The 14118-nt window shown below is 40.7% G+C and overlaps 1 protein-coding gene across 3 annotated transcripts in view; it reads left to right on the top strand.

Moving 5' to 3' along the window:
* Nucleotides 1–14118, top strand: part of LOC116966058 (complement C3-like) — a 209170-nt gene that overhangs the window by 24713 nt on the left and 170339 nt on the right. For 2 of the 3 annotated variants that reach the window (XM_033012203.1, XM_033012204.1), the window contains exons 15-21: nucleotides 1607–1736; nucleotides 4631–4702; nucleotides 5513–5710; nucleotides 8541–8643; nucleotides 10064–10149; nucleotides 12398–12537; nucleotides 13740–13952. In XM_033012203.1, coding sequence (XP_032868094.1) covers nucleotides 1607–1736; nucleotides 4631–4702; nucleotides 5513–5710; nucleotides 8541–8643; nucleotides 10064–10149; nucleotides 12398–12537; nucleotides 13740–13952 — 942 coding nt within the window. The remainder of the gene's footprint in view (nucleotides 1–1606; nucleotides 1737–4630; nucleotides 4703–5512; nucleotides 5711–8540; nucleotides 8644–10063; nucleotides 10150–12397; nucleotides 12538–13739; nucleotides 13953–14118) is intronic. The other variant, XM_033012202.1, reaches the window with a different exon arrangement.

Genomic DNA, 14118 nt, shown 5'->3' with positions numbered 1-14118 from the left:
CGGTCCTAAAAGATTTCCCCCTTATCCTTAAACTGTGACCCCTTGTTCTGGACTTCCCCAACATCGGGAACAATCTTCCTGCATCTAGCCTGTCCAACCCCTTAAGAATGTTGTAAGTTTCTATAAGATCCCCCCTCAAGCTTCTGAATTCTAGCGAGTACAAGCCGAGTCTATCCAGTCTTTCTTCATATGAAAGTCCTGACATCCCAGGATCCTAACACCTTGTCACTAAGTTCTCTACCTCCGTCTTGTACTCCACCTTGTTTCGTGTTTCGTCCCACCACAGTGGCGTTGTCTGAAAACCTGTAGATGGAATTAGAGCCGATTTTGCCCATACATTCGTCAGTGTAAAGGGAGTACAGCAGGGACCTGAGAACACATGATGCAGGGCTCCGATGTTGAGAATTATTGTAGAGGATGTGTTGTCACCTATTGGAGTTTGTGCATCAGAAAGTTGTGGAACTAGTGTTAGAGGGGGGGGGGAGCTGATTCTTTGGTTCGGGGATTTAAAGATGAGTTTGGATGGGATTATGGTGTTAAAGTCCATGAACAGAAGTCTAACCTAGGAGTCCTTGTCCACGTGTTCCAGAGATGAGTTTGGGACTAGGGAAATGGCATCCGCTGTGAACCTGTGGCGATGGTAAGCAAACCGCTGTGGATCACGGGTTACTGGACGTTAGAATTAACTAGTCTCTTGAAGCACATAATAATGGTGGATTCAGAACCACTGGATGGTAGTCATTAAGACCCCCACTACCTTACTTTCCTTCAGCATCTGGATGGTAGTGGTCTTTTTAAAACAGGTAGACACCTCAACGTGAAAGATGTCTGCGAATACTTATGCCAGCTGATCGACACATGTTCTGAGGACATGACCAGGGACTCCATCTGAGCCAGTTGCTTTCTGGCGATTTACTCTCAGGAAGGTCGATCTTACGCCTGCCACATTATCTAGTGATACAGGCGCACCGGAGATTGTTGGGCGGGTGGCATTTTACCAACGACCTTCTGCTCAAAGCAGGCATAGAATGCATTGGGGGTGGACCTCATGGTTTCCGGTTGGGCACTACACCAACTGTCTACTTTGATACATAGTCTTCTGCACACTTGCTAATAAAGTCTGTGACAACAGTGGCATATCCACCGAGGTTAGACACATCTATGGGGATTGTACAGTGAAATAATGCTGCAGAATAAAAACACCCATAAACTTGCTGAAAGTTAGAGTATGCACAATGGCTGATGGTCTACTCCTGCTCATTTCTTAGGTTCTTCTGCCTTTAATGTGACAATGCATTTGTTTTTATGATCTTTTTTCTCTATTATACCTTTTTCATCCAGCTTATGTTAGTTAAATGGTTTTAGAGTTTTTAGGCTTCTGGTAGGGTTTGAATCTTTGGCTGAAATTAACAAATAAGTTAGATTAATAACTTGCTGGGTCAATGATGTGTCTTATCTTGAGCATTGCCCAAAGTCTTCTCTAAATGAAATGCATACAGATGGATATGTATTTGACTCTGGTCTTCTCCACTGCTATAACTTGCTAACTGACTTCAGAGTACATTCACCCCAGTTAACATGCATTCTGTGTTTGTGTTCTATACAGATCTGGAGTGTGGTGGAGAAAAATGATATTGGTTGCACACCTGGAAGTGGCAGAGATGTCTTTGGTGTTTTCTCAGATGCTGGATTAGCCTTCGTAACAAGCACTGACCTCAAGACTGAAACAAGAACAGGTACTGGTTTCTGAAATAAATCTGTTTTGAATTATTTTTTTGTAAACTGAATGGTGTATTTCTGATAGAAACATAGAAAATAGGTGCAGGAGTAGGCCATTCGGCCCTTCGAGCCTGCACCACCATTCAATATTTTCCTGGCTGATCATCCAACTCAGTATCCCATCCCTGCCTTCTCTCCATACCCCCTGATCCCTTTAGCCACAAGGGCCACATCTAACTCCCTCTTAAATATAATAATAATAATGGATGGGATTTATATAGCGCCTTTCTAATACTCAAGGCGCTTTACATCGCATTATTCATTCACTCCTCAGTCACACTCGGTGGTGGTAAGCTACTTCTGTAGCCACAGCTGCCCTGGGGCAGACTGACGGAAGCGTGGCTGCCATTCTGCGCCTACGGCCCCTCCGACCACCACCAATCACTCACACACATTCACACACAGGCAAAGGTGGGTGAAGTGTCTTGCCCAAGGACACAACGACAGTATGCACTCCAAGCGGGATTCGAAACCGGCCACCTTCCGGTCGCCAGCCGAACACTTAGCCCATTGTGCCATCTGTCGTCCCAATGAACTGGCCTCAACTACCTTCTGTGGCAGGGAATTCCACAGGTTCACCACCCTCTGTGTGAAAAATGTTTTTCTCATCAAACAAATCATTAAATCAATATACGATAAAAATTTGCACATAGGACAAAAAATATATAGAGAAAAAAGGGACTTCCTTCTGTGGCAGAGAATTCCAAATTCATCACTCTCTGTGTAAAAAATGATTTTCTCATCTCGGTCCAAAAAGACTTCCCCCTTATCCTGATCATTTTATAATTATGACTATCGTTTGTTTGGAGAACAAGGAGGTAATGTTTAAATGGAATGCTCTGTAATTATTATCACTGGCAGCTCCCACAGTTCTATTTTAGGCCCTATTTGCAACACATCACCTGTATCTCAGCAATGTAATCTCAAAATAAAGACACAATGAACTGCAGATGCTGGAATATTGGATAAAACACAAAGTGTTGGAGTAGACCAGTGGGTCAGGCAGTATCTCAGGGCAACATGCGTAAGGATAGTCTGAAGAAGGTTCCTGACCCGAAAATTCATCTATCCATGTCCTCTGGAGATGCTACCTGACCTGTTGAGTTACTGCAGCACTTTGTGTTTTATAATAATCCTGGTTTCCGCAGATACATTGATACAGCCAGCTTTACGTTCCCATCAATTCTCCAATGTTTGTAAATTGACAAACTCTAGGCTACTAGGAATATTGGAGCTGGCAAGAATTGGCACCTGATTTAGATTTGAAAGTGTGGTGAAGGCTTCTCATTATTGTTGTATGAGGAAACACTTTGAATACAAAATGACGCAGGAGCTGCTAACTCATAGTGCCAGACATGTGGGTTTGATCCTGCCCTGTGTCTGTGTGGAGTTAGCATGTTTTCCAGTGAACGTGTGGATTTCCTTCATATGTTCTGGTTTACTCCCACATCCCAAAGACATGTGGGTTTGTATGTTGATTGGACTGTAAATTATCCCTAGGGTGTAGGGATTCGATGTGAAAGTGACAGAATAGCTTGCGTAAATGCAGGAAAAGATCGGGTAAACGCCCAATGTCTTTGGCCCAGAGAGGGGGAATCAATAACCAGAAGACATAGGTTTAGAGTGAGGGTGGAAAGATTTACTAGGAACCTGAGGGGTAACTTTTTTACACAAAGGGTGGTGGATATATGGAACAAGCTGCCAGTGGAGGTAGTTGAGGCATGTCCTATCATAAAATTTAAGAGACATTTGGACAGGTACATAGATAAGAGGTAGGAATAATGTACATGGTCAGCGTGACTTTCATATGAAGAAAGACTGGATAGACTCGGCTTGTACTTGCTAGAATTTAGAAGATTGAGGGGGGATCTTATAGAAACTTACAAAATTCTTAAGGGGTTGGACAGGCTAGATGCAGGAAGATTGTTCCCGATGTTGGGGAAGTCCAGAACAAGGATAAAGGGGAAATCTTTTAGAACCGAGATGAGGACAACATTTTTCACACAGAGAGTGGTGAATCTCTGCAATTCTCTGCCACAGAAGGTAGTTGAGGCCAGTTCATTGGCTGTATTTAAGGGGGAGTTAGATGTGGCCCTTGTGGCTAAAGGGATCAGGGGGTATGGAGAGAAGGCAGGTACAGGATACTGAGTTGGATGATCAGCCATGATCATATTGAATGGCGGTGCAGGCTCGAAGGGCCGAATGGCCTACTCCTGCACCTATTTTCTATATTTCTATGTTTCTATGCCTCAGGAGTAGTTTATTGGTTGTAAGATGCCTTGAGCATCAGAAGGTAGTACAGATAGGTAGTCGACTTGTTATTTCATAATGTACTATGAATTATATCATACAGTTTCCTCCTGCATGTGACTGTTTCAGTCTTCAATTTGTGGATTTTAATATTACTTCACTTTCTTAAGATTCTTTGCTCATTGGCTAAAAAAATAAACATGTTAGCAATGGTTGACTAGTTGGTTACGGTAGTTTTATGTTCTGGACCTCATATACATAAAGTGCTTGTTTGAAAATATTGCGCTTGCCTAATTACTACTGAAGTTTCTATTGTGTTTCTATTTTTGAATAACGCACTCAAATTTATGCCTGGCACCTTAAGGCAGTGTGGTCGCGTGCAGTGCCTGCCGTATGTTTGGTTTATGTGCTTTTTGATTTATGCATTAGTCTTCAAGTATGTAACCCCTGCATAAAACGAGAGATGCCTCCATTTTCAAAAGACCATTTGGAAAATGAGTACATGCATTTGTGTCATAAAATTCCATACCACAGGACACTCGTGCAACACCAGGGTTTCAAATTATCATTCATATTTGTATCTTTCCAATATTTATTGCAGAGCTGAGGTGTAAACAGCCAAATCTACGCAAGCGGCGTGCAACAGCACTGGCAGAGCTCAAATCTGAGACACGTATGTATTTATAATTTAAGAAATAGTTCACTTATATAATTCATGGATGAAATAATTTTTTTGATGGCAGCTTTTTTACTTGTGACTGTAATCTATTCAAAATGTGACCTTACAGAAATTGATTTAAATATAATAATGACCATTTCGAGTCATAGAGTAATACACCATTGAAACAGGCCCCACGGCTCAACCCATCCATGCCAGCCAAGATGCGGCCACTAAGTTGGCCCCATTTGTCTGCGTTTGGCCCATATTCCTCTAAACCTTTCCATCTATGTACCTGTCCAAGTATCTTTTAAAATGCTCATGTATGCTTCAGCGACCTTCTCTGGCAGCACGTTCCATATACCCACCTAGTGTGCGCTAAACGTCTGATGCATTTCATGCCTCAGGAGTAGTTTATTGGTTGTAAGATGCCTTGATTTCTTAAGATTCCTTGCTCAGTCTTCCTTTTAGTTTTGGGTGTCACAATGGCATAGCTGGCAGAACTGCAGCCTCATTGCACCAGATACCCGGGTTTGATCCTGACCTTGGGTGCTGTCTATGAGGAGTTTGCACGTTGTCCCTGTGGCCACGTGGGTTTCCTCCGGATGCTCCAGTTCCCTCCCACATCCCAAAGATGTGTGCGTTTGTGGGTTATTTGGTCTCTGTAAAGTTGCACCTCTTGTGTAGGGAGTGATTGACAAAGAAGGATTACAGGGGACTAGTGTGAATGGATGAGACAGTGGACTGAGAGGCTTGTTTCTATGTGACATCACCAAACTAATTATTTATCTGTATGAGTTTTTAAAACTTTGCTTTTTATTTCAGTGCAGAAGTTCAAAACTACACTACTACAACGCTGTTGTAACGCTGGATTTACATTAAACCTCATGCTTCTCAGCTGTAGTAATAGGGCCAGAAGAATAACTAAGGGAAATGACTGCCGCAATGCCTTCAAGCACTGTTGTGAAACAGTTACAAAATATATGGGACAGCTTCAAAAAAGCACGCTGAGGTTAGGTCGAAGTAAGTATTGAATTCTTTTCTTTAAAGGTAAAATCCCAGTTGGAATAAAAGCATTTTAGAGAGTAAAATGCCTTTTTATGAGAGGAAAAGATGAGTTTGGATATTAGTTTAGTTTAGTTTTTTATTTTTGTCATGTGTACCGGAGGTACAGTGAAAAGCTTTTGTTTGTATTCCATCCAGTCAAAGAAAAGACAAATATGTCCCAGATAGAACAATGAAATTCTTACTTGCTGTGGCACAACAGAGTACACACATATATTTATATATACACACAAACAAGGGGAAAACGCGGGAGAATTCGCGATTAACTCGGGAAAGTGGGACAGGCCGGCTCTTTAGGAAACTATAGGAAACTATATACTGATGACATCCACTGCCCTACTCTCATCAATCCTCTCTAAGACTTCTTCGAAAAAGTCTGTCTGATTTGTGGGACACGATTTCCTATGCACAAGACCTAGTGGACCATCCCAAATCTTTCCTTGCCTATCTAATTGGTGTTAGATCCAGTCCTTAAGAATCCCCTCCAACAACCCTCCCACCACAAATGTCAGGCTAACTGCCCTATAGTTTCCTAACTTGACTTTTACTGCCCTTTTAAAATAATTTGACAATATTAGCCACCTTCCAGTCTTCTGGATGTCCACCTATAGTTTAGTTTTGAGATACAGCGCGGAAACAGGCCCTTTGGCCCACTGAGTCCACTCCGACCGGCACCAACCAGCGATCCCCGCACATTAACACTACCTACACACATTAGGATCATTTGCACTTGCACTAAGCCAATTAACCTACAAACTCTGTACAGGCAACACCTGTAGTCGGGATCAAACCCGGGTCTCTGGCACTGCAAATGCTGTAATGCAGCAACTCTACCGCTGCCCCATCGAAGATACACACGATCTCTTTGAGGGCCTCTGCAATTTCGTTACAAGCTTCCCACAGGGTCCAAGGATGCACTTGGTCAGGTTATGGACATTTATCCATCTTAATGTGCTATAAAACACAGATGATCCCCTCTTTGTTAATTTGAATATGATTGATGACGACAGATGGCGCAGTGGGCTAAGTGTTCGGCTGGCAACCGGAAGGTAGCCGGTTCGAATCCCGCTTGGAGTGCATACTGTCGTTGTGTCCTTGGGCAAGACACTTCACCCACCTTTGCCTGTGTGTGAATGTGTGTGAGGGGACTGGTGGTGGTCGGACGGGCCGTAAGCGCAGATTGGCAGCCACGCTTCCGTCAGTCTGCCCCAGGGCAGCTGTGGATACAGAAGTAGCTTACCACCACCGAGTGTGACTGAGGAGTGAATGAATAATGCGATGTAAAGCGCCTTGAGTATTAGAAAGGCGCTATATAAATCCCATCCATTATTATTATTAATATAACATATGCCTCAATTTCTTTGTTTCTGCAATCTGTAAAAACCAGAAGTGAAATATTTGTTTAATATCTCTTCTGACTATACAAAGACACCCATTATAATCTTTAAGGAGACTGTTTCTTTCCCGATCCATGCTTTTACTCTTAATTTCCCTGTAGAATTCAGATTTTCTTGCATGTCTGATTGATTTCTTGCCTGCCAGATCATTTTCACGTCTTCTTTTAGCCCTCCTGATTGTCTTGCTAAGTATACCACTGCACTTATACTCACAGAGAGATTAGTTTGATGATCCCAACTGCCTGAATCTGGCATATCCCTCCTTTTTCCTGATCAGAGCTTCAACATTTCTCATCAACCAATGTTCCCTAAACATGTCAACCTCACCCATCACCCGTACAGAACTTGCTGAACATCTTGCTAGCTTAATTTTGAAAGCCTCCTACTTGCCAGCTACCCCATGATCTACCAACAGACTCTCCCGATCGAACTTTAATGGTTAATGGTTCTTCTCTGGGGCTATCAGACATGTTCCTTCATAATTTCCCTCTAATTAATTTACTTGATGTATTTATTGTGGCATGGCCAATATTTAGATCTTAAAATGCTGTAGACATTTCAGTCTAGAGTCAGCTGTACTGCTGAGGGTCTATGTTAAAAAATGTCAGGCGAGGAAAGGAAATTTCTCCCCAGATACTGAAACAGTTACTGAATTAGCTACTGAAATAGTTTTTCACAAAGTCTATCAGGTTTCAAGTTACCAACCAGTTTTAAGTAAAGGCATGAATTTGATTGTTCCAACACTGTTTACTGAAGACGCTTGTCCTTGCCTCTCCAGTCTTTCCTCTCAGTTCTAATGGTTCTATTTATGCACTTTCTCCCATGTTTGTAATTTAGAATTGAAAAATGTGTGTTAATTTGCTACTGGCTGGCAATGTGTTCCTGAGCTTCCCTGGGCCATATAGATAGAGTGAATTTGATGTCTTGTTGGTTCTCCTGGTTTACTTTTTGTTCCTCCAGGAAGGGGAGGAATGCAGGGGAAGTGTTTCCAAATTACTCTCTTAGAGCAAAATAGTAAGGTTGAATAGGCTTCTCTTTCCCATGAGAAAATCTCAGGAAGAAGAAATTCCGAATGGAAGCCAGGAGTTCTTCAAAAGAAGGTTTAGGAGGAGGTGAGTGAGAACGTTCACAACTACATTAGATCATATTGATGTAATGGATTGTTATGGCTGGGTAATCATCATTACTATGGACAGGACTTCCACGGTGCAAGGAAGTTGTAGATAGAGTCAGTAAATTGTTCATCGATTTGCACAGTTCCTCTTAACTTGGTAGTTCTGTTAAAGTCATCAAATGTTCTCCGGCAATTCTCTCTCTCTCTCTCTCTCTCTCTCTCTCTCTCTCTCTCTCTAAGGTTAAATAACATTTAAATGCATTTACTCTTCCCTTAGGTACTGATGAAGATTACGTTAACTATGAGGATATAACAGTCAGGTCTCAGTTCCCAGAAAGCTGGCTCTGGCACACATATACTCTTCCACAGGGCAAGAATGGGTATTTATCCTGAAATCTTACAATGAATGTGTGTTGTTCATACTGCATAATTCAATTACATTTTTTGATGCAAAATTAACCCAGGATGCTGCCAAGGTTTGCATTCAATTAAGGTTTTTTATTCTTAGCATTTGACTGGAATTTGGTGCAAATAATTAAATTTGTAATTTAGAAAAGAAATGTGCTAATTTATCATAACAATTCATAACAAGAGGATTTCAGTATCGGAGTAAAGAGGTTCTTCTGCAGTTGTATAGGGCTCTGGTGAGACCACATCTAGAGTATTGTGTACAGTTTTGGTCTCCTAATTTGAGGAAGGACATCCTTGTGATTGAGGCAGGGCCGCATCGTTTCACAAGATTGATCCCTGGGATGGCGGGACTGTCATATGAGGAAAGATTAAAAAGACTAGGCTTGTATTCACTGGTTTAGAAGGATGAGGGGGATCTTATAGAAACATATGAAATTATAAAAGGACTGGACAAGCTAGATGCAGGAAAAATGTTCCCAATGTTGGGTGAGTCCAGAACCAGGGGCCACAGTCTTAGAATAAAGGGGAGGTCATTTAAGACTGAGGTGAGAAAACACTTTTTCACCCAGAGAGTTGTGAATTTGTGGAATTCCCTGCCACAGAGGGCAGTGGAGGCCAAGTCACTGGATGGATTTAAGAGAGAGTTAGATAGAGCTCTAGGGGCTAGTGGAGTCAAGGGATATGGGGAGAAGGCAGGCACGGGTTATTGATAGGGGACGATCAGCCATGATCACAATGAATGGCGGTGCTGGCCTCCTCCTGCACCTATTTTCTATGTTTCTATGTATCGAAGGTAGACAAAAATGCTGGAGAAACTCAACGGGTGAGGCAGCATCTATGGAGCGAAGGAAATGGGCGACATTTCGGGTCGAGACCCTTCTTCAGATTAATCTTTGGAAACTCATTAATAACTTACTGTGAAATTTGGAAGGCATGGGTTTAAGGTGAGAGAAATAAAGGAGAAGCTACCTGAGAGGCAACTTTTTCTTGCAGAGGGTGGTTTGCACATGAAACAAGCTGCCAGAAGAAGTGGTAGAGTGGGCACAATTATGACATATAAACGATACTTGGGATACGCATACAATGGGAAAGGCTTGGAGGATATGTGCTATGCACTGGCAAGTAGGGCTTGCTTGGTTAGGTTACTTGGTTGGTATGGATGTGTTGGACTAAAAGCCCTGTTTCTGTTCTATACAGTTTTATGACATTGAATAAATATATGAGCTGCAGGTGGTGAATTGCAGAAAATTAGATGATTTGGTATATCTTCAACTTAGTAAATACTAGTTTAAACCTTTTGCAACAAATACTGTATATAGTTAACAGCAAAGAGCACAGTCTGACTATGTGCAAAATGAGTTTAATATACTTTTTTCCCCTCTTAAACAGCGTGGCATCAGTGGATATAATGCATTACCTCAAAGATTCAATCACTACTTGGGAAATACAGGCTGTCAGTGTATCTCCAACAGAAGGCAAGATTTTTATGGGTTATACAAATGTTATAATCAATATCCATGTATATTAAGGGCCAATAGAAGCAAATATGTTCAAAACATTTGCATTTTCTTTCTTTTCATACAACCAGAGTACGAAACACAGAAGGAAACTGACTGTCAATTTATTTTATCTAGAGTGATAAAATATGATGATTGATGCTAAAAATCTACAGTGTTATTAGAGAGCACAAGGCAAAGGATTTTATAAGATGTAGTTATTAACGCAATTATCAAAAAAGCTCATCAGCGCCTCTACTTCCTGAGAAGATTACGGAGAGTCGGATTGTCAAGGAAGACTCTCTCTAACTTCTACAGGTGCACAGTCGAGAGCATGCTGAGCAGGTTGCATCGTGGCTTGGTTCGGCAATTTGAGCGCCCTGGAGAGGAAAAGACTACAAAAAGTAGTAAACACTGCCCAGTCCATCATCGGCTCTGACCTTCCTTCCATCGAGGGGATTTATCGCAGTCGCTGCCTCAAAAAGGCTGGCAGTATCATCAAAGACCCACACCATCCTGGCCACACACTCGTATCCCTGCTACCTTCAGGTAGAAGGTACAGGATCCTGAAGACTGCAACAACCAGGTTCAGGAATAGCTACTTCCCCTCAGCCATCAGGCTATTAAACCTGGCTCGGACAAAACTCTGATTATTAGCAACCACTTTCTGTTATTTGCACTACCAGTTTATTTATTCATGTGTGTATATATTTATATCATGGTATATGGACACATTTATCTGTTTTGTAGTAAATGCCTACTATTTTCTGTGTGCTTAAGCAAAGCAAGAATTTCATTGTCCTATACAGGGACACATGACAATAAACTCACTTGAACTTGAACTTATGCAAAAATAAAATGTTCCAGAGGTTGAAAATCTGAAATGAATATCGAAAATGCCAGTAAAAATTAATAGGCCAGGCTTATCTATGAAAGAGAAAAGTGGTTCTGGGATGAGGATCTGTCATCAGAACCAGGAAAATTTAAAGATAAAAAATGTTAAGATTCAAGAGAAAAAAATAAATGGGGCAGGAATAGAAGACAAGAGAGGTTAAATGACAAAGGGGTAACGATTCAAAATGACTTGGATAGGCTACTCCTGCACCTAATTTCTATGTTTCTATGTTTCAAAGGAAAGGGGAATAGATGCATAATTGTGCTGGCATCTAATGCAAATGGTGACTGACATTTTCTTTTAATTTAGGAGCTTCTTGCACTTACAAAATATCAATGCAGTAGGGAACAGGAAAAAAATAATGCATTGTCAGCAGGACCATCCATTTATTTGTTGGGACCACCAGTTGTGTCAAAGTGTGGTATATAAATAGTGAAACAGCGACAATGAAACAGCTGCTATTGGCAGCTGAATCATCATTACATGAAACTTGCATTATGGGTGCTTTGATAACTTTTATCATAACCACCAGGAATATAAGGGAGAGAGAAATAACACCAGGTCATAGAAGATTTACGTGTGTCGAAAAAGAAGGAAGCAAGGGTTGGTCCTCTACAATTAACCATGCCAATAAACTCACTTGAACTTGAACTTGACACAGAATGTCTTGATCGAGATGGAAGCCAAAGAGGAAGATATAATGAGAGAAACACTTTATTGGGACTTATAATATAGATATAATATCGATGCACAGTTGCAGAATATAATTAAAATTTGGAGTAGGTCTGCATTGCAATCAAAAAGATTCTTAAAGATGCATACTGAGACTTACTGGGAAGTGCTCTGCTGTAAGACTTTCTATGAAGTCCCCCATCTCCTAATTTAAAGAAGAAAATGAATGGCAATTTACTTAATATAACAATATCACCATTTTTAAAGGTTCTACCAATTGGAGATGATTTGTGGTTTATTGTGGCAAGTTGGTCGATTTAAAACCATACCATACCTTTTCATGGGAATGTGAGTCACTTAATTTTGAAACATCAGGTTCAAGTTCATTTCATTTGTGAGAGAAATGAACTTTATCTTTTTCAGCTTTGGGAGTAAATTAGATTTTCTGCTACATTACCCTGAAGAAGGGTTTCGGCCCGAAACGTTGCCTATTTCCTTCGCTCCATAGATGCTGCTGCACCCGCTGAGTTTCTCCAGCATTTTTGTGTACCTTCGATTTTCCAGCATCTGCAGTTCCTTCTTAAACACATTACCTTTGTGCGTTAGACTTTAAAAAAATAATTGGGGTAGTATTAAAAATACTATCTGTTTTTTGTGCAGGAGTATGCATTGCAGAACCCTATGATGTCACCGTGCTAAAAGACTTTTTCATTGACCTTCGACTTCCATACGCAACCGTACGCTATGAACAAGTGGAAATTAGAGCAGTCCTCTACAATTATCATCATAAAGATATTACGGTAAGATGGACATTTTTTGTGAGATGAGAGGGAATCTACCTGAGTAAATGGCCCAAAGAATTACAGGAAAAACTATTGACTGGAAAAGTGGGAGATCATTGAGGAGATGTTTCAGGCACAGACTACAGTAGGCATGTGAAGAGATGGTCGAAAAACAAAATGTAGGTTTCATTTAAAAGAAAATGAGATGGAGAACAGCTGATAATTTTTAATTATTCATTCCATCAGGTTGTTTCAAAGTCTTATCTTTCATTATTCATCCCATTCTATAAATCTTTCTCTCCTATCATCACCTATTGATCCTAGATTTCAATCATATAAACCAGTGATTCCCAACCTGGGGCCATATGGCCCCCATGACAAATTTCGGGGGGGGGGGGGGGGGGGGCACAGAAACATTTTGGGATTTAGGGGGCCACAGGTTCAATGAAGGGGGGCACAGAGCTACCAACCTGTTGCCTTCTAAATTTCAGTTTTAATTAATTTAAATCTATGTAGTTGAAATATTTTTGATGTTTGTGGAATAGAATAAAAGAGAATATTTGTGCAATTAATAGACACTGATATTTTTATGGAAGGCATTATAATATTGAAGTACTTTTTTTCCGCTAATAATGTCGGGGGGGGGGGGGGGCACAGAAAAATTAAAAGACCCCAAGGGGGGCCATGAGCTAAAAAAAGGTTGGGAACCACAGATATAAACCACCATCAGAGCTCTTGAATTGTCATTTGTTGAACTCATTACTAATTAAGAATAGATACATTTCCTGTCATTAAACACTCATTACCACTGTGTATCTGCAACTTTTTTGTTATGTATAATATTTATCATAATCACAATTATTATATGTGGATTTTTCACATTGCCACCTCTCGGGACAGTCAATGTGTTTTACTGACAAAATCCTAGTGCTTGAAGTCAAGTCACCATTGAAATGTAGAAAGCCATTGAGGTTGTTGGTTCACAGAAAGATCCCAAAAATCAACTTGCAAATGTCAGATAAATTGCTTTAGTGATGTAGGCTGGAGCAAAAATATTGTCCCAGAACTGTGTTGCTTTTCAAAGTAGAGGTAAGGGATCCTTGGCAAAGGTTGACGATACCTCCATTTCATATCATATTTTAAGGAGGGCTTTTTTGACTGAAATGAAATTAGTTTCTCCTTTACATTTTCCTGTATTGCAATTGCGCTTTAACTTCCAGGTTCGTGTGCAATTTCCTTACAATGAGAACATGTGCAGCAATGCAAAACGAACAGAACGATATACTACGATAATCAAAATTCCAAAGAAATCAACTGCTGTGGTGCCTTATGTTATAATCCCATTGACAATTGGGGAAATAATGATTGAAGTCAAGGCATCAGTTAACGGTGTATTTGTGAATGATGCAGTGAGAAAGCCCCTCCGAGTGCTGGTAAGTTCAATATTATCAAGTTTTCCAGATCCAGGAATATGTGATTGCAACAGATTAGTTTCACCTTGAGTCCAAAATCTGAAATAGATCTAAATTGCTGAAGCAGACATATTGTTCAGAATCCAGATTTTGATGATAAACAATTTGATAGTATTCTTGGGAACAT

Source organism: Amblyraja radiata, chromosome 35, assembly GCF_010909765.2.
Source record: "Amblyraja radiata isolate CabotCenter1 chromosome 35, sAmbRad1.1.pri, whole genome shotgun sequence".
Lineage (NCBI taxonomy): Eukaryota > Metazoa > Chordata > Chondrichthyes > Rajiformes > Rajidae > Amblyraja > Amblyraja radiata.
The sequence above is the reverse complement of the archived record's forward strand: the minus strand, read 5'-3'. Positions and strand labels throughout refer to the sequence as shown.